Here is a 23,111-nt window from a genome sequence, read left to right on the forward strand (position 1 = left end):
GATGCCCTTTCCATGTCAAGCCTAGATTCTTGGTTAAATGGTTATGGTAATTGGGGCATATTGATCTGTGAAGTGTGTTGGCTTTAATCAGAATTTGAATTACTGAGTACAGATAGGCTATTTGGCTAATGATCTCTTCTTTCCATTGGAATAATTCAGGGAAGATTTTTTTTTTCTTTTGGTTTATTTTACACAGAGATTGTAACCGGGATGAAATTCAGTAATGACTGCAAACATCTGATCTCTGTTTCTGGTGACAGGTAAGAGGTGTTTGCTTGTTTATGATATCAGCTCATACCATTTCACACTGGATTTAAGGAGAGTAGATTTTTATTTTTTTAGTGAAGGATGTTTTATGCATTCCAAATAAACCTCGAAGCTTTCTGAACCCTAAATATGTGCTGTTGGTAAAGTTCACAGAGCTTATATTATCCTTCCATGGAACGAGACACACAGTGAAGTACTTCACTTTTCTGAGTGTAAGTGCTATTTGCTGCTGGAAAGGAGACAGAGATATGGCCAGTTTCCTGACCAGCCTTCAGGTTTGTAATGTAAGGCAGCTTGTGCTATTTTTACCAGTGGTGCCAAAACTTTTTCTTGCAGTACTCCTGCAAGTTTCACCAGGTGAAAGTGCCTGTCTAGCACCAAAAGGGACAGGCTTGTCCCCACTTTTTGGTCCTGTCTGTAGGGTCCTCTTTGCCACTCCCCTGAGTCAGCAGTGATGCAGCTGGCCCCTCATTCAGCTGATTTAGGTCACTCTCCCCAGATGAGTTTTCTGCTGATTTAGTGGACTGAATCAGTTCACTGAAAGCTTGAGTAATCACCAGACTGAGCCCAAGGGGAAAAGGAGAATATATACCTAATATGATGATTGTAGAGGGGAGCGGACCCACTATTTCTGGAATCAATGAATGTTTAAATTACCTGAACTGAATAAAATTTTTCCTTTGAGAAAGATGGTTCCTGCAGTGCTATTGCAAGTCCAGAGCAACTCAGATTTTCTCTCTTTTTCTTTTTTTATTAATAAAACACAACTGAATTGGAAAGAGAGTTTTTGAGGGTAAGTTGTTACAAAACCTACAATATATCATCTTAAATCTCATCAGTTGGTTATTTCTGTCTTTCAGTAAAAAAATAAATAATTTAGTTTTCATCTTTACCTTTCACGTGTGTAAATAGGTTAGGGAAAAAATTGCTGGAGAGAGAGTCTTTTTGTTGTGGACTTCCAAAAAATTCCAGAAACATGGAAGGTTGGAAGTCCCCAGTGATCCTTGTGATTTAGTGCAGCATCCCCTTGTTGATGTTTTCATGAACAAAAAGGTAATTTTCTTCACTAAGGGTGTGGAGGAGGTGGATGAGAAATGAGAAAACAATTCACGAGGAACTTTGCTTAAGGAGATGAGAAAGCATATTTTTCAAAGGAGAACAGGGAAAATAGTCTGTTCACACACAGCAGCATGTGCAAAGAATAAAACTGAGAATAGAAGGAAAAGCTGAGATGAGAAAGGGCACAAGGACTGTGAGACTCATGTAGAGAAAAGTACTGCAAGGTAAGAAAAAAGCCGATCCAAAACACCCCCCCTCACTGCAAACCCCAGCAAAAGGGGTAGGTGGGAACATGTTTTTTTAGAGTTTGTGTTGAATGCCAATGTATTCACAAGTTCATGTTGTTTGCTGTTTATCTCTAGGTTGGATAGCTGTGGGAGTGGGATAAATGAACAAGCCAGATTTGCTTTCGGAATTTTGTTTCCTCCTTTTCGGTAGTTTATCAGCCGCAGATTAACGGCTGTTACTTCATGAGAGGTGTTGCTTGAGGGGAAGCAGCTGCTTGCCCTGTGTTGCCATAGTTCCCAGACACAGTGCCTCACCCCTTTCTCCTGGATGAAAAGCTTAGGTGGGAGGATGACAGTGTGTTCCCTGTCAATGGGAAGCATCTATGTGATTTCAGTAGCTGGGAGGGATGCTACTAAAGTGTGGCACTGAGGGCAAGAAGGGAATTTTTAATTTTTTGTTAAAATCTTCATGGGCTGCAAAAAGGGGTTTATGTTTTCTTTTTGTGTGATATGGAACTTGACACCTTTTGAAGTGTCTCCTCATGAGAGATAAAATACAGAGAAGATTCAGGCATTTAGGATCCTGGACCATTTTGACATTTACCTCATATGAGAGAGACCAAATTTTGTGGTCATTGTTCAAAATGGCAAAGCAAATTAATTTTTATGGACTATCAAGAAAGAAGAAAAAGTCACTAATTGAAAAATCTTCCGTGAATTGGAGTATATCCATGCGTATGGAGGCAATGATGGGTCTTGAAGAAGTGGATTAAATCCTCCTTGGATTCAAAGTAGAGTGCAGGATTTTGTAAGTGATAGCAAAAGCACCAGCTCTGTTTCTAAGTGTAAGTACACCCAGCTAGACAGGAAAGATGGCTGAGATGAAAAGAATTAGTTAGCACTGAGGTTAAATTTCAAAGGCAGTGCTGGTTATTTTACTTTCTAGTAGCTGAAGAAGAGATACAGTATTCTCTAATGTGATGAGGAATATATTTTTTTAAAAGCTGAATTTCTGAAGAAATTAATGAAATGAGACCACACTGTTTTCCTTTCTTAAATGCTTTCAAATCCACTGACCAAATTAAATTAAATTTCACAGAATATTCTGAGTTGGAAGGGACCCACAAGGATCATCAAGTCCAGATCTTAAGTGAATGGCCCATATGGGGATTGGATCCATGACCTTGGTGTTATTAGCACTATGCTCTAACCAACTTAGCTAATGGCCATTTAAATTCCTCAGAAGTGCTCTGGAGGGAGTCCAAATAAAGTAGTAGGAGCACCTGGACTGCAAAAAGTACTGCCACATAACAGTTACACTATGGAGACTCTATGGGATGGTGGGCATTAGTAAGGCCTTGCCCGTGGGGGTAGTTGCAATCAGATGCTGCAGCTTAGCCACAGTTAGAGGATGCAAGGGACATCTGTAGCCTCCACTTATCCTTCTGACTGCAGAGGGACCTGTTATGGCATTTCCTTCAGCAACTGATCAGATAGTCAAATAAAGGTATAGGATCAGAGATGAGTCTGTGCAAATACCTCTGCAGTTGCTCTTGCTCACAGGGAGTCTTTGCCAGGCAGGTTTTTGTCATGAGGCTTGGGATGGAATTGAGTTTCTGTTTCTGCATGTATCTCCCTGCCACAGACAGCAGGGCTCTTGTTTGTGTCTGCAGAGGGAATTAGTATCAATAAACTAAACCAAGACTTGATCCCAGCCTCACCTTTCCCTCTTTCAGCTGCATCTTCATCTGGCGTCTGAGCTCAGAGATGACCATCAACATGCGGCAGCGACTGTCTGACATGAAACAGAGAGGGAAGCAGGCAGAGAAGTCTCCTCCTCACAAGGCAGCTGGACTCATGAGGTGAGCAGAGCAGACTGAGAAGAGGTGGCTGGCTTTTTAGCATGGGATGTGAACAGTGTGGCACTGGGATTCAACTGTAAGGTTTCTGCTGTCTTCACTGATAGTGTCTTCCGAAAGTTCTCTTATTCTTCTGATGGATTTGCCATGGGTTTTGTGCCCTCCTTCTTTGGATATAGAAACCAGACTGTGATCTTCCAGACAGACTTATTTAGTGTGCTTCACTGATTGAAATGTATATATAATGCCTCTTCTGTCTTAATTTAGTTTAATGATATGGTTAGAAACTTGAATAAGCAGTTCACCTAGGAATACTGAGGATGGTACATGGCATCCCACCAAGGAAGCTGTGATCCTTCATGAATAAAGTTCTTTGGATCTAAGCTGAATGCAATTTAAAGGCTCTTTTCTGTGGTGTCAGTAGTGAAGTATACCTGTGAGCTGTACGAGTTTGCTATGTTGATCATAATTCTGAAAGAGTCCTTACAATTGTACTGTTTGTTGTTAACAGTTGTTAACTGTTTTCTGGAGACTTTGAAAAAACTCACCTAAAATAATTATAATATAAATAATAAATATAAAAATAATTTAAATGGGAAAAGCTCTTGGCAGCTATATCATATTACTATTTTTTGCTTGGTAAACAACATATCTAAAAACAAAGTCCTACTGCCTACAAGCTGAATAGATCTAAATTTATCTGGTGACCTTTCTTTAAAAAGTGTTGCTTCTGTTTTTAAACAGAACAAGAGTGACAGGGGATTTTTGATTATTAGTGTAATGTATTCAGTTTCTCTGTAGTTTGTAAGTAGCTGAGACTAGTTTGACTGTAAGCAGTGCAGAAGAGAGTCCTGACCAAGCTGATATGAGATCATAGTGGGGAAAAAAGAATAAACACAGGTGTGTTTTGGTTTTTTGTTGGTTTTGTTTGGTTGGTTGGTTTTTGTTTGTTTGTTTTTTCTTTTTTAATTTTTTTTGTTCCTATGTTCCACAAGTTTCCTCCTCCAAATGACTACAAATTGAGTACTGGATATAAAAGTACCAAAGCACTGGAGGATTTACCGCACTGGTTGTTGAGTGTCACGAGGACCTCCCCACTCCCTTTGGGAGCAAGCAATGTTGAAACAAGTCTGTCTGCATAGTTTTGTTTTGGAAAGCCTTAATCTCCTCATTCTTGAAATGAGTCTTGTCTAATAAGTGTTTTCAGTAATGATACTGGGAAAACTCAGGAAGCCTTTTTTTCTAGCCAAAATTCTGCGTCTGTCAAGCAATGTGCTTTTTATAGCAGTCTCTCCATTATTCCAGCAGCTGCAGCCTCACTCTACCAAGGCTCAGCCTGTGGCAGATAATCCCAGTCCTCTTCCACGTGAGGTGATACTTATTTCCATCACAGATGCTTGCTGAAGGGCGGTGCTAGTGCCACGCCAAGCCCACAAGTTTATTAAACTTGTTTGGTAACCTCTTTGCAAGCCTGGAATCTACTTGTCAGCTTTGAAAGCTTGTTTTCAGTTTTGATCGACCGCTGTGGTCACTGGAGATCAGCAAAGACATAACTCCCAAGCATTTTGGACTGGGACTAAAGATGGAAGAAGAGCCTATTGGACCAGCATTATTGAGGTGGGAGAAGGAAAACTAGTGAACTTGAGTAAGATTGGTTTTCTAGGTGCCCTGTATCTGTTCTGGTTGTGTTTCCAAAGTCTGTCTGTGTAGGTTGCAGTAGAGAGTTGAGTTGTGACTTGTGGTATAAAGTTGTTGTCTCAAAAGACTGACAGTAGTATGGGAAAGCTCCCTGCCTGGTAATAAGTCATTTTTCTACAAGATTTTCTCTAGAACAAGATTACTAGAATTTGGTGGGGAATGTAACACATTCTGATAGTTCTATGAGTGTATGTACAGGATGAATAAACAAAATAATATTGGGGTAACAAAACTGATCTGATGAGGCAGTGGGAGCTGAAGATTTCCAAATCAGGACAGTGCTGTTTGTCCAGTTGCAACCGTCAGGGCAGGAATTGACCCAGGTGAGTAACACTGGGAGTGTAAATACACAGAAGATACCTTTTTGGGTGTCAAACCGGTGCTCCATGAAGCCCAGTATTCTGCCTGTGACAGTGGCAATGGAAGATGCTATTTAGTGAGACACTGCGTGAGCCTTGCTGTATGAACCTTTGTGGTCTATTGGCTTCATGCTCAATTGTTATCTCAGGGATGTTAGGAGGAACACCTCTACCTGTTCCCTTTAGTATTTGGCCCATTGTCCACTGAGTTTGTATGAATTCTTTTTGAACTTTGTAATACTGTCTGTCTCTGCAGCCTTCTTTTGTGACAAGTTCCAGGAGTTCACTGCTCTCTGTGGAAAGAGGGACTTTTTCGTCTCTGTTAAAACACATCCTACTAGTTTTGTTGAAAGCCCTTTGCTTCTAAATATTGTGAACTTTGGTGAACTATTGTGCTGCATCCAGCTATCAGTAGTGCTCATGGTTTTGTAAACCTTTATCATAACCTCTCTTCATCCAACCTCCTCTCTGAACTGAACAGTCCCAACATTTTCAGTCCCTCCAAAAACTTTTAGAGAGACTAATGTTTCTCCTCTGAATGATATCTCTGACTCACCTTTATGGGGCATTATATTATCTTGGAGCTGATCAGACCTGTATGACCCACAGTTCTCCACAGTGCACCTGAGAGCCTTTCAGTTCTGCCTCTAGTTATGGTAATTGCAGATGTGTGCTTTTTTCTGAACATGAGGAGTATAGTTGAGGATAATAGAGCTTATACTCAGCTGATATTGCTGGTACGTTTTGATTTAAAGCTTTTATATTTTCAATAAAGGAATCATGTAAAGGCCATTTAATAGGGTTTTGAATTTGATCCAAGTATGCATTTATAGTTTAAAAAAGCTTGTCTCAAATTTTTGGAAGTTTTAAATTGATTTTACTATGGAATATTTGCAGGGTTTATAGTCATGTTTCAACTGAGCATTTATATTTTTTTTACATTAATTTTAAAAATCACATTTCTGTTGCTTTTCTTGAAGCTCTACTATGAATAGCAGGAGATGAAAATGTTATCCACATTGAATTGCCTAAAAATTATATATATATGCTGAAGAAGTACTGTGTGCTGTCAGATATATTTGGAAAGAAGAACTCCTTATCAGATTCTCAGTGAGTCCAGGAAAGCTGTGTTGTTTCCAGGGCTCAGAGTGGCTTTTGATGCTGTATCAGAAATAGTGCTTGAGTCTGCGATGAACTACTCCAATTATAACACCAGGGAAACTCTGAAGTCAGCAGCATTGTGATCTTTCTGTGGGGAAAAGCAGAGTAACTTTCTTTTTAAAACCCTTAGGCATTTGAGGGGGAAGCAAGGGGACACAATCTGCTAGGGATACCTACCACATAGGATGTTACAGTTTCATAAATATGTCCCTAAAGCTGAGGATTTAAGTAGCACAAGATTAGAGTGGGAGTGCTGAAAACATACCTCTTTAAATGGATAGTTGCCATTCTTGTCTGCTCTGTTTTGTTTTAAGAAAAGAAAACAGGGTTCGATTCAGGTCATACGAAAAAATACAGAGTGCCTGTTATCAGATGTCTTAATACTAGAATTCCATAAGGACATGTGGCACTTGTGAATCTATATATATGTCCTGAAGACTTTCTAACTGAAAGTCCTTCCCTGCCATTGACCCCGTACTGTCCGACCCTTCAAAAACTAGGAGCTGAAGGGCAACTGGCTCTGCTGACCTGTACAGAAAAAGATTCAGGTTGTAGCAAGGTGGGAGTTTGCCTATTCTCTCAGGAAACTAGTGGTAGGACAAGGGGAAATTGCCTCAGGTTGTGCCAAGGGAAGTTCATGTTGGATATTAGGAAAAATTTCTTCACTGAAAGAGTGGTTAAGCATTGGAACAGGATCCCCAGGGAAATGGTGGAGTCACCATCCCTGGAAGTGTTAAAAAATGATTAGACGTGACACTTCATGGTATGATTTAGTGGGCATGGTGGTATTCAGTCAAAAGTTGGACTTGATGATCTTGGAGGTCTTTTCCAACCTTAATGATTCTATGATACTAGAACAGGTTAGTTCCTTAGCAAAGAAGAAGATGAGCAAGGACAATTAAGACTTGCTTTAAGTGGGTCAGTTAATGAGAATTGGACATGACTGTACATGCTATTCTGGAATAGCTACTGTGAAACATTCATTCTGGTGTAATGATGCTTTGGGATTTGGCTGAACCTGCTCTCAGTGGGAATTCAGCAAAACCCAGAAGTCTTACTCTATCGTTTTCAAAATGCTCCCTCGTGGTGCTTATTTGGAAACAGCTCCGGTGCTTGAAAACTCACTGTACATTACTCTGACTCCCATCTAAGCATGAAAAAGAACTGAGGAAGAGTATTGAGGAGATGTGTGCAAGAGGGGCTTAGGAGAAAATCCAAGTACAAACGGGAAGGCAAAGAAAGAAAGGAGAAAGTAGTGAAGTCTGAATTGAGAAATTGACTTTGACAAGCACAACAGTTAAAACACTCAAGACCTTGGAAATCTAGGTTTCATTTCAGGAATATCTCAGTTTCAAGTTAGTGGGCCTAAGGTCCTTCTGAAAATCCCATTCAGTCATCTCCCTTCAAGTTAAAGGACTGAGTTTGAAAAGCATACTTGAGTTGTAAAAAGGAGAATGTGGAAGAGGGGTATGAATTTTTGCTGGGATAATGCAAGATAATCTTACATTTGTATCAAACACATGTGACTTCATAATTTGTTTATCACTTCCTGTGAGGTATAAAAAAACCACCCATCTGACTTCCAAAATACGTTTTACATTCTATTACTCTACTACTTTAAGAATACTGGAACATACCTTTTCTCCTCTTACTAATTTTGTCAGTCACAGCCTGATGGACAGGGGCCGTCTTTCTATTTGTAACATAATACACATGGATAGCAATCCTTCCTTCTCCGTTTACACCGATGACAGTACACAAAGGAGTTTAGCAAACACATAATCTTGCCTTGCCATATGGCCTCATTATAGTGAGGTATTCAACCAGTTAGATGTTACAATGTCTAATAATCTAACCCTTCTGTCTCAATAAACTCCTCAAACAACCATGATGAAAACAAGCAGAAGGATGCAATTGAAGTTACCGATACAAAGTTAATATGGCCTATCACATTAATATATGTCATAGGATGAAACATGACATAACCTCAAACATACTCTGGGGTTTGGACTTTGTTGGGATTCACCTGCTTAGACACAAGAATCTGAGGGTGATAAGCTGGGCAAGAAAAGATAGAGACTGACTAATGTCAAAAGTAGATGAGGATGGCCAATAAGAAACTGTTTCACTTGAGAACTCTGTAGGCTACAATCAGTTTCACTCTTCTTCTTGCCAAACACCTCAAAGCTCATCTGATATGGTTGGGCAGTTGTTGCTCAGACACTCCTAATAAAATGGAAATTAATGTTCTGCCACTACACAGGAAAAGATTAAAATATCTTAACTGCTTCTTACCATGTTTCAATACTGCCTGCTATCTGTAAGCTGCAGGAGAATGGTCCCTTGCCAGACTGCTCTGTATTTGGTGGATGACCTATTTTCGTTTCATGAATAATGCTTGCCACTCAACACTCACCAGTGATATCCTATAAATGTCACTAATGATGAGTTTGGCACTCTAGCTCAAGGCTATGGAGTGGGTGCTACTCAGATGTATTTGTTGGGGATTCTTCTTTCTTCAATTATTGTCCGAAGGGGGTTAGTTCATTTGGTTCTGTGGACTGGAGAGGTGAGGGGCAGAAGGGGAAGAGGAGAAAAGAGAGGGAGGATAAAGTTTGGTGTTGGTGAGTGTCCTTGATTGGTATTGGAAACTATTGTGCTAGGAGTGCATTTTAGGTCTGTATGGTAAAACTTGTCTTGATCTACTTTAATCAAAGATGTACCCAAAATATGTTTTACATGATCCTTGTGCTTGAAGATTAAAATAGGCAGCATGATGCTCTTATGGTGTGTGGGCTGTGCCTTCAGGTTCTGCCTGGTGCAATCCTTGAAATGAACCTGTCTTTTATGGGATAATTTGCCATAAACAAAATTACTTTCAAAGAAAGACTATGTCTGACATTTTTGATATGTAAAACAGTTTCAGAGAGGAAATGCTTAAGGGTGGGAAAAATATTTGCCTTTCAAATATAGTCTATCATCTTGACCTTATCAGTTGGCAGAGGCTGAAATGGAAGGCCAAGTTTCATTCCATTTGACTTTCTCAGATTTGTTTACTTCTGTGCTGATTTCTGTCATCCTTCCATACATATGAGATGATTGCTGTGGCAGGGTCTACACAATGTTGTGCAGGATTTAGCTTGCCCTGCTTCTCACGTGGGTTGTGCTAGAGCACGGGCTGTGTGGGAGAGTTGAGGCAGCCTGCTGAGTGTGGATGGAGATAAGCTGGAGAACTGATGTAAGGGTTGAAATGGTAAGCAGTTCTTGTCATGGACTATAATACTCCTTCTAATTCCTGCCTTCCAGGCACGAGTCCATCTCTGCCCTGTCCTCTGTGCCTGCACTCTCATCAGACAGTGACAAGGATGGTGAAGATGAAGGGAATGATGAAGATGAGTTACGTGGGCTGCAGTCTTTCCATATTCAATCCAACTGCAACACTGAGAGAGACTCAGGTATAAATGGGAGAGGAGCATGGGCAGAGATGGAGGAAAATGGCATGAATGTGAAGGGGGAGAAGATGAGAGATGCTAGCTTAGAGATAACAAGTTATGGGCAGAAAGAGAAAGACCAAAACAGAAACAGATGGATAGATAACAATGGGTAATGTGGAGTTGCCCATTCCTACATCTGAAGAGGGGTACTATTCAGAGTTCTAGTTAGTTCTCTAACTAGAAGTTCAGTTGTTAAATTGCCAAGTTTCTTGCTAGTTCCAACTGGCCAAACAAATTTTGAATTAGCTTCATGGGCTTGGGTCTACAAGCTATTGGATGTCTGTAGAAGCCAAAAGAGATCTCATGGTGGATTCTAGAGGTGTCTAATAAAACTTACAGTAGAGATTACCATTATTAATTTGATGTATTTTTACCACAGATGCTACAGTGTATTGGTCCAAGCCTCTGGGAGGGCACTGCATTGTGGCAAGTGTTCTGCAGTGGGTCTGCTGAATCAGTAAAAATCTTACATAAAATAGTATGTCTCCATAAAAATTTTGATACAATGATTTGGTAGTCTGTGGAAAAGCATGTACTGACAGTGGTTCAAAAGGTGTAAGAATACTGCCTTTGAGGAAAGATGAGGTAGAAGGTTGTTCAAAAGCTGGACTGCTGGCCAAGGATGTCAACTAGCTGTATATGTTTTTACCTTTCCAGATCCAGACCTTACCCTCTCAAGAAGCCTTTCCCATTGGGAAATGAGGAGGGTGAGTTACTAAACCTTCAAATTGTTTTTCTTGTCATAGAGAAACTGAAAAAGAAATTTGCAGAGATTAAAAACTGCATTTGCACAGGTGGGAAAGGTGCAGCTGTGGTGGGAAACCATTGAGAAGCCTCTCTCTGAAAAGTGACCTGGGGATGGCAAAATAAAGCCTAGTTTAGGAGACAAGGGAGTTCAGAAGCTAGAGTTTCCCTTGGGATTTTTACATCAGTATCTTTCCATCAGATGTTATGCTTTTTCTTCTTCATTTTTGATCTGAATCTCATGTGGTACTGAAGCTGTTCACATACTTGGATCTGAGCAAGACATTTAAATATGTTCAATTATGCAAGAAGCAGCAACAGAAGTATCATCTTTACTTAATGCTTTATGATTAAAGGTGGGATTTTAAGCTGTCCCACAGATGGTTTTGGGGCTTTTATGTAGATGGTCATAATTGTGCTTTTCTGTGAGTTTTGTGGGGTTTTTTCTCCTGTTTTTCCATCAGCAAAACTCAGTCTTTAAGACTGTCTGTCTTTCAATTTCCTTCAGGCCAAAGAGATAGCGGCAATCCAGCGCTCAGAGGCTCCAATGAGTAAGATGCCCCGACAACGTGGGCGCTGGTCCCAACCAACCAGCAACATAGAGATGACCGTGAAATCCATGCTTGACTTGCGTCAGTTGGAGTCCTTCTCTGTTTCCCGTTCTCCAAGTCGAGACTCGCTGTCTCAAAACAGCAATGGGGATGACAGAGAAGAGCATGCTGACCTTCCTGTGCACATCAACAAAGTAAGGGCCGTAGTGCTCTGAGGAGATGAATCTACTCTGAGTGCATCTGTCCTGTATCTATTTGTTATTACCTACCTTTATTACTAACTGATGCCATTCTTTTTATCATTAAAGGTGTTCTAAATGACTTCTGAGAAACTTGTTTAGATAACTCTTTTTGTAGTTAGTATTCCTGGAATGTGTGATTCTTCCATCTTATAGCAGAGACTGTATGGGATCAAGTTTCTGTGCAATGACAGGAAGACCTCATGTTTTCTTTTAGTTTTGATTATTTGTGTCAAAAACAAGCTGAGAAGCTGAGCTCTGAATTACAGATGTGTACCTGATTACCTGTTAGTTCACTCTCCTGGAGAGCAGTTTCTTGACTCTAGTAGCCACTGAAATGTGGGCTGTGCTAGATTAGTAAATTCTTTTTAATCTTTGTATTGATGGGTCACAGCAACTAATGTGTGCTCATACCTCAGAAAGCTAATGGCTGTTTTCCAGTAGCAGTCTGTCCCAGTGCCTAGCTTAATTAGGGTTTTTCCTTCCTTTATAACTGCACAACTGAGAAAAGGATTGGGCTTGTTGTGTGTAGTAAATCATTTTTTCAGCTGTGGCCCAGTTTTATGAATTATGTCTGATCAGTTTATAGAAGGTAATGGAGGAACATGCTGTCACATGGCTTACACTCCTGATGAGTGGTCAAAGAGTACTTTACCAAGGAATCTTAGGGGATTGCAAACGGGAGACAAAACAGGAAAGCACAGCAGTCATCTGATAAATTTAGTAAATAAGGAACAGAAAACACATAGGAGTGCTATGTTTTCTGATCTCAGATTCCTGTGCTGTAATGCATACCTTCTAGCTCTGCACAGCACTGGCTGACTTAAGGAAAAACTCTGGAAATATCTAATCTTCTCTCTCTTTAATTAAACCAGGTTAGCAGCTCAATACCTACCCAAGATAACGGGTCTTGTGTACGACCCCAAGTGATTCGGCTTGTGTCTTGTGAAGAGGGGATTTTCTCTCAGGAGCTGGAACCTTCAGAGAGTGAGGAATGTGTAATCTACCCTGAGCAAGATGAAATCCATCCCACAGACTCTAGCAGGTTAAAAATAAGCTCTCTGCTCTGCATGGCTTAGACGTTTCTGTTCTGGTTTTCTTGCAGCTTGTGTGGTAACTTGAATGAGTTGATTGATGTCAGGCATGTTTAGTTGAGAGTTTAATGTCAGACGGATGCTAAAGGAATATAAAACTAAAAAGGCACCATTAAAATAATTTTCCTTCAAGGAAACTGCACATTAGCAGTCTCCTCCAAGTTTTTTTTTGTTGAATAAACAACTTGGGAGCAGCCTTTTTGCTTTCTCCCTTATCTGGATTGAAATAAGCAAGAGAGAACTTGGAAGCTGGAAAACCACCTGACAGTGACACATATGTAGCAGTGAAATGTCTGCCCAGGAGAAATGGCAGAACACTTATTTATGATAATTGGGAAAGAATTTAACAAATGTAGTATGTGATGACTTTTCTATTGGAAATCGAATGGCTTGCATGATATAGATGGAATGGAAAAGGACACTGGAAACAGTGGAGACCTTTTTTATTCCTCTGCTGTTTCTTCTGTTTTAATTTTACGTAATTCAATTTTTCTGTGCTCCATTTTATTTTCCTTCCCTGAATTTTATTCTCCCCTTCCCCTCTTAACCTGGTACTAATAGCTGTTTAATTTCCTTTGTCTTCTCCTGTTCTGTTAAAAAGAGTGGGCTGATAGCTTTAGACAGAATTTTATGCAACAGTGCATGCCAAGACTTTGCGGTTGAAGCTGCTAGGTTTCATCTAGTTTCTCTATTTTTCATTTTCGATTTTATTATGGTAACATTTGGACAGAGTAGACCCATGTGCTGCTCCATCATGTAAGAAAGGGAGGCCCTCTGGTGATGTTGAATACAGACTGGACACATCTCAGTGTACATGTTGGCTGCCAGGGGTAGTTGCTGTTGGGTGACTTCTGCATCCTACATTGAAATGAAGTACATTTGAAACCAAAGTATTTCATAAAGTGGAAAACTGAAGTCCTTAGGCATCAGGCAGAAGAACAGTGCTGGTGACATTTGACAAAAAAAGATTCATGAAATCATAGCAGAAATTGGGAACCCTGTCCTACGAGATTGTATTTTTGTATGATGTTCTTCGCTAAATTAGTCTTTATCTAACCCAGAATCTTCTATATTTTGCATCAGAGAAGTTGCCCAAAGAAGCAGGTCATGAACATGGAAAAAATAGTGTATTAGAGCTTAAACCTATGGCAAACTAAAGTTTCTCTCATGCAGGTATAGGCCTGGTTTTAGTCCCTTTCTCATCACTAAGATCTCTACATTTGTTCCTCACCTGTGGTGGAAATCAAGCCAGGGCAATGCAGTGCTGGTGCCTGGTAATCATGGGAACTGACAACGCCCAGAAAGTCAGACAGTCCCCTTGGGACTTCACTGTCCAAGCTTAATGAAATGCAAAAAATATACTGTATTATAATGAGAGAAATCAACTTCTTTTTCTCTTTAAAGCCTTACATTTGTAATCAAAGGTGTTACTAACACAGGTAAGGCCTTATTAAAGTTAAAATGTGTTTCTTTACGTGTAAAACAAATATCTTTTCTAGTGCTGTATCTTCCTGTCTCTCTTGTAGTGAGTTCCAGGTAAAAGCATTGCCCCATGGAAAGCTATGTAGAGGTTATCACAGTAATGGATGCCCAGACAAGCACAGTCCAGACAGTGCTTGCTCTGTAGATTACAGCAGCAGTCGTCTGTCCAGCCCAGACCATCCAAATGAAGGTAAGATGCAAAGACATTATGAATGTATTTATGTGTGAGCACTTCATGAGGTGAACTGAGGCCACACTCCTATTAGTCACACTAGTATTGCTGTAAAGATTCAGGCGCATTTGAACAGACACCTGAGCCAAGCCACTGTAGAAGTAGGAGTTGGTGCACTTTCCTTGTGCATCTTTGGCTTTCTTTTACCTTGCTAGATAAGGAGGCAGGTTTAGTATTGATTATCCCATAGGCTATGTTGTTTGTGGGATACTGGTAGACTAGAGAATTATTACACGTAATGCTGACTGACTTTAACATTCTAGGTTCAATTTAGCATCTTCGTTGATTTTTTTTTTTCCTTTTTTTTTAACCTGACTAATGTTACTCTGATTAAGTTGTTACAGCATTGGAGTTTTTTTGCCTTTTCCCAGATTCTGAAAGCACTGAGCCCTTAAGTGTAGATGGCGTTTCAGACCTGGAGGGAGAAGAAGGAGAGGAGGATGTGGGTGCTAGCATGCCAGAGGGAGAAATTCCCCAGATACCTGATCAGGAAAAGTTCCTCAAGGAGCATTTTGGGACCCTGAGCAACACTGATGGAAAAGGTACATCTCTCTGCTCAGTGGGGAGACTTTGTGAGGTCACTCTTGATTTTTTCCCCTGTATGAACCAAACCAGGCTACAAGTTTTGCTAGGCTTTTATGGATGTGTGTAAACAGGCGGGGGGAAAAATGGGGAACAGTGTAGAGAGGCCTAAAGAAGTGTGACATCTGTTAACTCCATCGGTCTGTGTGTAAGTTTGTGTGGATGAGAGTGGGGCCTGTGTCAGTTTGGGTTAAGTGTTGTCCCTGGAATCCTGAAGAGCCGTTCTCTTGTTCCCAGACTAGTTTTTCCCGTTGCATAGGAGGGTATTAACTGTGTATTCACCACCACCCCCATAGGTAACACGCAGTGGCCTCTAGTGGTGTCTCAAGGCATAGCAAATGTCACAAAAGAAAAGGCTGAAATGCTGGGTGGAGAGACAGAATAACAGGAGACGTCAGAGTGGCAAAGGAACTGGTTTGTCTTTATCGACCAACTCCAGAACAAAGCATATATTTTTAGAATTGATAATGGTTGCAGGCAGCAATATCTGTTAATTTTCTTTTTTTTTTTCCTTTCTTTCCCCTCTTTGACTGTTTTGTTTTCTGCTTGCTGCCAGTGCCTCACAGTCCTACAGGCAGGATAGGACACAAAGGGAAGCAAAAAAGGAGGAGGCGTACCCTTAGGGAGAGTAGCAGCTTAAGGCAGAGTAATCTAAATAGAACAGAAAAGGCAAAGGAAATGTAATTATTTCATTCTCTGTGGTTTTAGCTCAAAAAAATGCCCTTGTATATGAGGGAACACTTGATAGTCTCTGTGATAAGAAAATGCATGTGTCAGAATGTTTGTTCTGTAACTAAACTGCTCATTTTTCTCTCTTCTTTAACCAAAATTTTTAGGTGGCTCATGTAGGAATCTGGAAAGAACTGAAAACCTCAGCATTTCCTCTCGCTTTCTTTCCCAGTCCCCGGCTCTCAGGTATGGCTCAGCTTGTTTGAGTGTTCCTGTCTGTCTATTTTTACTATTATGAGCACGTCTCATGCTAGGTCCTGGGTGAAAATAGTTGAGCAAACTTCTGGCCTTGGTGTGCCTAGGCACAGCAAAGTGTTAGCATAGCACCTGGCAGGCTGGCTGCAGATTTGGACAGTCTGTCCTGGTTCACTTTAGCTGTTCTATTTCTTCCTAAAGCAACACTATTGTTTTGTTCTTTTTCCTCTTTCAACAGTGTGCTTAATTGTTTCATGATTAATGCCTTGACTGATTAAGTTGGACGAATTGCTAATAATCTAATTTACTCTTCACTGTTTATGCTCTGTTTATTCTTTTGCATTTCATTCAGCTTGGACAATGAAAGTAGACTTGTGAAGTTTTCCTTTGTTTTACAGTCTTTTCTTACTCAGCTTTGTTTCTCGGTCCCATGCCTTCACAGGGTATTCTGGGGATATTATTCTTGCAAAAAACCCTCAGCCCTAAAAGGCCTCTCCAAGCTGTTTCCCTTGTTATTTAAAAAAAAAAAAATCCTACAAACATTGAAAAAAATCAAACAAAAGATGAGATAAATACTTTTGTTGATTCAGGTTCATAAATGTTTAAAACAAACAAATATTCCGGTATTTCTCTAAGATGACAAGCTGAAATCTCTGCTCAAAGGAATTCCTTGTGTAGGGCTGAGCAGATTTGAATTCATCTTCTATGGTTCACCAGCTGTGTCCAGATTTACCACGTTAGGGAAAGTTGTTTGTTATTGCTGTATTCAGCTGCTGTTGCTGCTGTCAGGAGTGCCTCGTAGTCTATCTCATGTTGAGACCATATGTTTAGGAAGAAAGCCACTGGTTAACTATTGTATAAAATTCTGGAGAGTTGTAGTGAAGAGTTTAGTGATGTAGGAAGTCACTGGTGTTTTAGAGATGTAACAAGAGAGGTAATTTTAGGTTTTGGAAATCTCTGGGCTTTTAATCTGTTTAGCTCTTCAAACATTGAAAGTTGCCTCCTTTCTGAAATAAGCCCACTGTGCTTATCTGCAGTGGAGAGGAAGAGGAAACTTGGCTTTCCTCTTGAAGATACTGACCAGCTTTCCTAGTCATTATGCTTTCATAATGTTAGGAAAGCATAATTACTTCCTCTTAGGACATCTTAGAATTGAAAAGATTTTTAGTAAGGTGAGCTGAGAGAAAAGACCTGACCTGACTTTGCCCAGTCTTCCCTATACCTAGAATTTTTCCTTCTGTTTTGCCTTCACTTTTTACAGTGTCCTCCATGGAAACAGCAACCCAATGCCATTTGTGATTGCACAGCCTAGGGGCAAATGCCTGAAGAGTAGAGCTTACAAGGTTGAGTAGAATGAAGTGGTAACAGCTTAGGGCATTTTTGACTTTGAAAAGTCCGGATAGGGAAGGGCTCTTAATGCATGTTCCTGTTTATCCAGGGCAACATATTTACTTGTTTTAACTGGGGTTCCTTTATTGTGTTCTCTAGACGATTGTCGCTCTCTTCCTCAAATCTTGTACTGGATTCAAAGCCCATTGAGCTGACAACCCAGACCAATCCGTTTACACCAGACCTATTGAAAAGTGCCAGCAGCCACCCTGATGATGCACTGGAGAACAGCCAGCTTCTGGAGCGTGTAAATTCAAATCGCGATATTTATGTGCAGAAAAGACGCAGATCGGCTTTGGAGGCCAGCAGAGTTGGTATGGCTCCGGGGCGAGTTATTGCCTCCTTTCCAGAAGGTCCTGTGAATGCAGTGATGAGAAAGGCGCAGTCAGTTCATGACCTTGTGCATGAGGGTAAGGACACAGGTTGGAATGAAGGTATAAACTCAAGAATGAAATGGGGACATTTGAGTAGAGATTTGAATTAAGCTTATCTCTTTCTGAATTCTTAGCTACAGGCTTTACATGTCTTCTAACTCCTTGCCTGACAAGGGGAAATATTTCCAATTTGTAATGCAGATGCTGGTCTTCTAATTGTCAGTCTCTGATATTTATCTGGCAGCTGTGGGAGGAGCATTGACAAGGGTAAAATGAAGTATTTGCAAAAAAATTCTCTCTTGCTCTGGGTAGTTGCTCCAAGCCAAGACTGAAGCTCCCCAGGGTGAGGAGGAGAGAAAGAAGGAAGGAGGAGACAGTAACAGAGAGCTTACTGTATCCATGCCCTCTATATGAAATAACTATTTTTGAAACAATCAACTCATGGACCATTACTGTGTATGCAGTTTGTTTAAAAAAATGAAAACTCACCTAATCATCACAACAGCTATATAATTTTTCACCTGCTTCCTCTGGCTTTTCTGTTAGCAGTCACAGTAGTCTGAGGTCTTCTGACCATACACTTTTAAGAACAAATCTCTCTTATCAGGAAAACAGCAGCGTGTGAGCAGGATGAGGGATGGGAAAAAAAGACAGCTGTTGAGGCTTGGTAATATTAACCTGAAGTAGTGGTTTTGTACACATCTCCTAGGGGCTGAACTGAGTCGCATAGGCAGGAGCAGCTCTGTTACTTTCCAATTTAGGAATTCACTGCAGGCTCTTGTCTATTTTTGGTGTGTTTGTCTGTTTAATTTTCACAGATAAGGGTCCTGGAGTGATATCCTCTGCCAAGCAGCGTCCTCAGACTCTTTTGGTGGTTGAGAAGGATCCCAGACCTAACAATTGCAGGGTGTTATCAGCCAGTGTGTTGAAGATGGATGGATCTGGTGCTCTGCTGGCCAAAGATGTCAGGGCTGCAAAACCAAAGTCCTACATGAACCCCACAACCAGCTTCCGGGCTAAGATGTCAAGGAGCATATCTGTAGGGGAAAATCTGTACCTTGGTTCCTCCACTGAAATGTTGACTGATGGGAGGACTAGCCCTCCAGTGACAGAGAAGACTCAAGTTAGTTCTGCAGCAGACGCTGAGAAGATTAAGCTACCAGTGAAAGAAAATGTTCCAGTGAAACCCACACTTCAGCCAGTTGTAAACTGCTCATCTCCCAAGTCCTTCCACAGCAAGTTGGCATCATCAAACCGAGCACATCTGATTCTTGACATTCCCAAGCCGTTGCCTGATAGACCCACATTGGCCTCCTTCTCACCCACTACCAAAACAAAAACCCTGCTTGAGCCACAGTCTCCACAGTCACCAGCTGGGGCCTCTAAAAAGAAACCTTCTTTTCCTGAGGTCCGAGCCTCCAAGAGGGAGAACCAAACTGCTGGGTCTCTGGTTCCTAGTAGAGAGATCCCAACAGGGCTTGCTAAGGAGAGCCCAGTGGATTGTTCAGTCTCAAGGACAGATTGCCAGGATGAACCAGGGGTCAGTAATCTAAAACTGAGAGAGTTGTCAGAGGGCCTGCACCTAAGGTCTCCTGAGGGCACACTGCCCAGGTGCAGGGAGAGGATCACCGGCATCGCCTGTGTGCTAGACAACCAACCTGGACTTTGCCCACTAGACTCCATCAGGCCGAGGTCTCCTACGTCTATAACTGCCTTGGCACAGGTCTCAGGTGTGCATGGATACCCGTATCTTATCTTCCCCCTTCTGTCTCCTGTCTTTGTGAACCGCCTCACGATCCCATCACATTTCTTTACGTCCAGCTTCTGGCCTGTCTCGTCCTGTCTGCACCTGTCTCGTTCCATAAGCCATCCCCTCAATGGTGAGACACTTCTTCAACTAACATCTTTTTCTCTGTCTTTAGTTTCCATTTCCTCTGGGTCTTATGTCTGATGGTCCTTCTTAGCTGAATATTTTGTAGACCTCAGCACTGTCGTGTTTTTTAGTGATTTAGCTGTACATTTATCTATAGGGACTCAAACCTCTTTCTGGTCAATGCTAAAAGCTGACATGCTGAGAATCTCCATGAGTGTGTAGGTCACATCCCCCATGCTCCTCTCATAGCACGTTTGATCAGCAGGTGAATGTACAGGCCAACATGTGCTAGCTGAACCAAGCAAGCACTGATAACACTGACAGTGAAGTTATGCCAGGCAGCTCAAGCTTTACTTTGTTAATATGCAAGTGTGCAGGGCCCAGAAGGGTTTGCATACAATTTTTTTGTGTGAGATAAGGCTTGACCAGGGTGAGCTCCTTGCTGTAGCCACCTGTGGAGTGAGAAGGTCTCTGAGCTGCTATTGGTCTGCTTTGAGGACGCGTCTGCAAAACGGGTATGTGGTGCATGTGCAGGCATAACCTTTGGGTTTGAACATAAAGAACAGGGATTAATTTTTTAATTATATCTAGTTTGGAGAAAAAGGTGGGAAATTGTTTCACCTTCTGAAAACAGCTCTTGGATCTGCTACAGGCCCTGGTTTAAGGTACTTCAGTCAAATTAAAACTAGCAGGTAATTGCAAACTGAAGTAAAAATCCTGCCTTCCAAGGCAGGAAAACCTCCAGTGGCAGAGAAGACACAGTTTAGTCTCACATCATCTGCTGAAGTACTAAAACATCTAGAGGTTTTTTTTTAGTGTCACAATCTGAAAGGAAATACATCTTTCCAAGTCGTGCAATAGAAAGCTGGATGTTAAACACTGCAGTGATACCTTGTACCTTCAGCGGCTATGCAGTGCACAGTTTTTAATCCCTTTTGCTATTATTGTTCCTACCTTTATCTGAGAAGGGATACCTCTGTAATCCTCAGATCAATTACTTTCTGTGGTGCCAGGCTGTTGCACTATTCATCACAATAGTTAAGCACAATATTTCTGAACTGAAGGAATGTGGAAGGATAATCTGGTTTTGATGCACTGTTATTTTTTTCTGCATTTCTAGAGGGATCAAACACCCTAAGATTGAAGCACTGTTATGTAAAACAGGAAGTGTTTTGTCTGAGGGACCTGCTGCTCTCATACTATAACTGCTCTAAAGGACAGTGAGTACGTCTGAAACTTTCAGACCTTCCCCCCACAGGGGTGAACTTTCCTCCAGCAGCAGATGCAGCCTGAAGTTGTGGAATCACATTCTACAGCAGAGTTGTAATATTACGTACTCTTTAGGCAGAGTTTTCTCTTCTAGATTTGGAAATCAGGCAACATATAAAATGGGTTTTGGTCAGTTAGCACAGATAGTGCAGAGAAACAGCAAGGTTTTTTTTACTATTGATTTATTTTTTTTAAACAGCTCCCAAGACATAGCACACCCTGGCAGAATATTTAACAGCATTCTTTAGTGAGTTAGGATGGTTTAGCACTGTGGATCCCCAATATTATTTTTTTTCTCAGTAGACAGCTGTCTGCCTTAAGATTCTTGCAGACCACATTTCCCGAAACTTTAGTGGTAGAAGCTGGAAAAGCTGTTTAGATCCAAGTTGGTTGTTGCTGTGAACAACTTACTGTGGCTTATGTGAATCACGGTGTGGCAGTTTAGATTAAAACTGTAGGCCTGACAGAGAACCTGTTCTGCTTTTGACTTGCTCTGTGACTTTGGGTATCCACTTAATTTTTCTGTCCTTCCATTTTCCTTCTTGTGTAACAGCTGGAGATAAAGAGACTTAACTGTTCTTGTGAAAGCATTTTGACATGTACAGTTAAAAAGCTGTAGATGTGCTTAATACTGTTGCTGTGTTTAATATTCTGTGCTGGTTTCTGAAGAGCTCTGTACTGCACACCCAAGAGGCAGAAAATGCCTGTTACTTAAGCATTTATGTTAGGTTTGATGACCTTTCTCCAGACTGGCAGCTCCCAGAGATGGAGACCAGAATAAAAAGAATAATCAGAGGACAAATCCAGAAACAATCATGAGAAGAAACAGCTGAGTTTCAAACATAAAGAGGGAAGGGAGGGGCAGAAGGCAAGAATCTTGGACTGCACTGAAGCCCACTGTGCTCAAACTCCATTGGTGATTTGGGATCAAAACATGCAGATGGAAGGATTTGTTCATGCCCCCTTGTTCTTCTAGATGTGTTTTTTAATGTATAAATAGATGTTTTTCTAGCTGTATTTGTTTTAACATCATCTAGATATAAAGTTAGCTCAGATCCCCTCCAGCATCTTCAGAGATGATGTTCTTAGAAGTGGAGAAATTATAGTGCTAATGTGTCCAGGCCTTTGCAAATTGAAGATAACTGCAGACTGTGTGTATGTCTATGTTCATGGTTTATGTCTGACTCATGGAAGTGTTTATTTTATCAAAAATTGCAGGCCTTTGACTCTGATGCTTTGGAGATAATATCTGGTGGGGACAGGCAGAAGATACTGTCCTTCAGTTGCTTGCTTTCTTTTCTCAGTTTTGAATTACAGTGTATCAGCAGTGTATGTCCTGAATTGCTCAGAAATGTGATTCTGTTGTGATGGAGTTTGTTTGTCAGCGCTCCTCTGGACCATAGTCCTCACTAGAGAACAGTGTAATAATTCAGTATAATCTATCATCCTCAACATTTAGCCGTACACTGTGCAGAAGGATACTTGAGGGGAAGATTGTAAATTTCTGACTACGTGGAAGCTAAATTAGGGGCTACTCAGATCAGTCCCTATTGCCACTGGAAGCCTTAACACAAACTTGACTTTAATTATAATTGAAAATGGGTAATCTGTGGCTATCCTTGACTGTGACAAAAATGTGCAACCTGAGAAAAAACATTGCTGACTTTGGAGAGTCTAGGGATTGGAAAAATAGGGATGTTTGAAACAAGTAGCATCTCCAGGTAGTATGAAGGAAAGTTCACGTAGAACTTGCCTATTTAATGATTTGCTCAAACCAGCCCTAAAAATTGAACGAGGAGTGTGCACATGATCTTTCAAATATGTGTTAAGAACCCCGTTTTCTTACCCAACTGTGAGATCGTGGATAGTGGAGTGTCTATGCCTTAACTACTCATGTTTTTGTTTTTCCCTTCCATTCAGAATCGGGCATCAGCATAGAGCAGTGTGAGCACGTGGTATCCGAGCTCCAGGACAGCATGCGCAAGGCCATTCACCTTTACCGGATGGTGAGTGACGTGAGACGTGGGCTCTGTCACAGCAGGTTGGCTTCGCAGCCCACAAACATTGAACGTGTGTGCTTGCTGGCTCAAGGTGTTCTCCTGACGGGAGAGCTCACAAGCTGCCTGGTTGTCCGCTTGACTGCACCTTAAGCTTGAACCAGAGAGGCAGGAGCTCCCGATTTCCAGCTTTTGGATTTGCCAATAGTTTGTTATGGTACTCTGAGCAAATCAATT

General features: G+C 41.1%; 1 protein-coding gene across 5 annotated transcripts in view; it reads left to right on the forward strand.

The window, feature by feature from the left end:
* The window catches only part of MAPKBP1 (mitogen-activated protein kinase binding protein 1), a 102,511-nt gene that overhangs the window by 73,654 nt on the left and 5,746 nt on the right, over nt 1–23,111 (forward strand). For 2 of the 5 annotated variants that reach the window (XM_064658112.1, XM_064658113.1), the window contains 12 exons: nt 197–260; nt 3,290–3,415; nt 9,937–10,085; nt 10,782–10,831; nt 11,377–11,613; nt 12,534–12,703; nt 14,279–14,424; nt 14,838–15,008; nt 15,885–15,963; nt 17,461–17,771; nt 18,554–19,615; nt 22,798–22,883. In XM_064658112.1, the coding sequence (XP_064514182.1) occupies nt 197–260; nt 3,290–3,415; nt 9,937–10,085; nt 10,782–10,831; nt 11,377–11,613; nt 12,534–12,703; nt 14,279–14,424; nt 14,838–15,008; nt 15,885–15,963; nt 17,461–17,771; nt 18,554–19,615; nt 22,798–22,883 (2,651 nt within the window). The remainder of the gene's footprint in view (nt 1–196; nt 261–3,289; nt 3,416–9,936; nt 10,086–10,781; nt 10,832–11,376; nt 11,614–12,533; nt 12,704–14,278; nt 14,425–14,837; nt 15,009–15,884; nt 15,964–17,460; nt 17,772–18,553; nt 19,616–22,797; nt 22,884–23,111) is intronic. The other 3 variants (XM_064658114.1, XM_064658115.1, XM_064658116.1) reach the window with 2 other exon arrangements.

The sequence above is a fragment of the Pseudopipra pipra genome, chromosome 6 (assembly GCF_036250125.1).
Source record: "Pseudopipra pipra isolate bDixPip1 chromosome 6, bDixPip1.hap1, whole genome shotgun sequence".
Taxonomy (NCBI): Eukaryota; Metazoa; Chordata; class Aves; order Passeriformes; family Pipridae; genus Pseudopipra; species Pseudopipra pipra.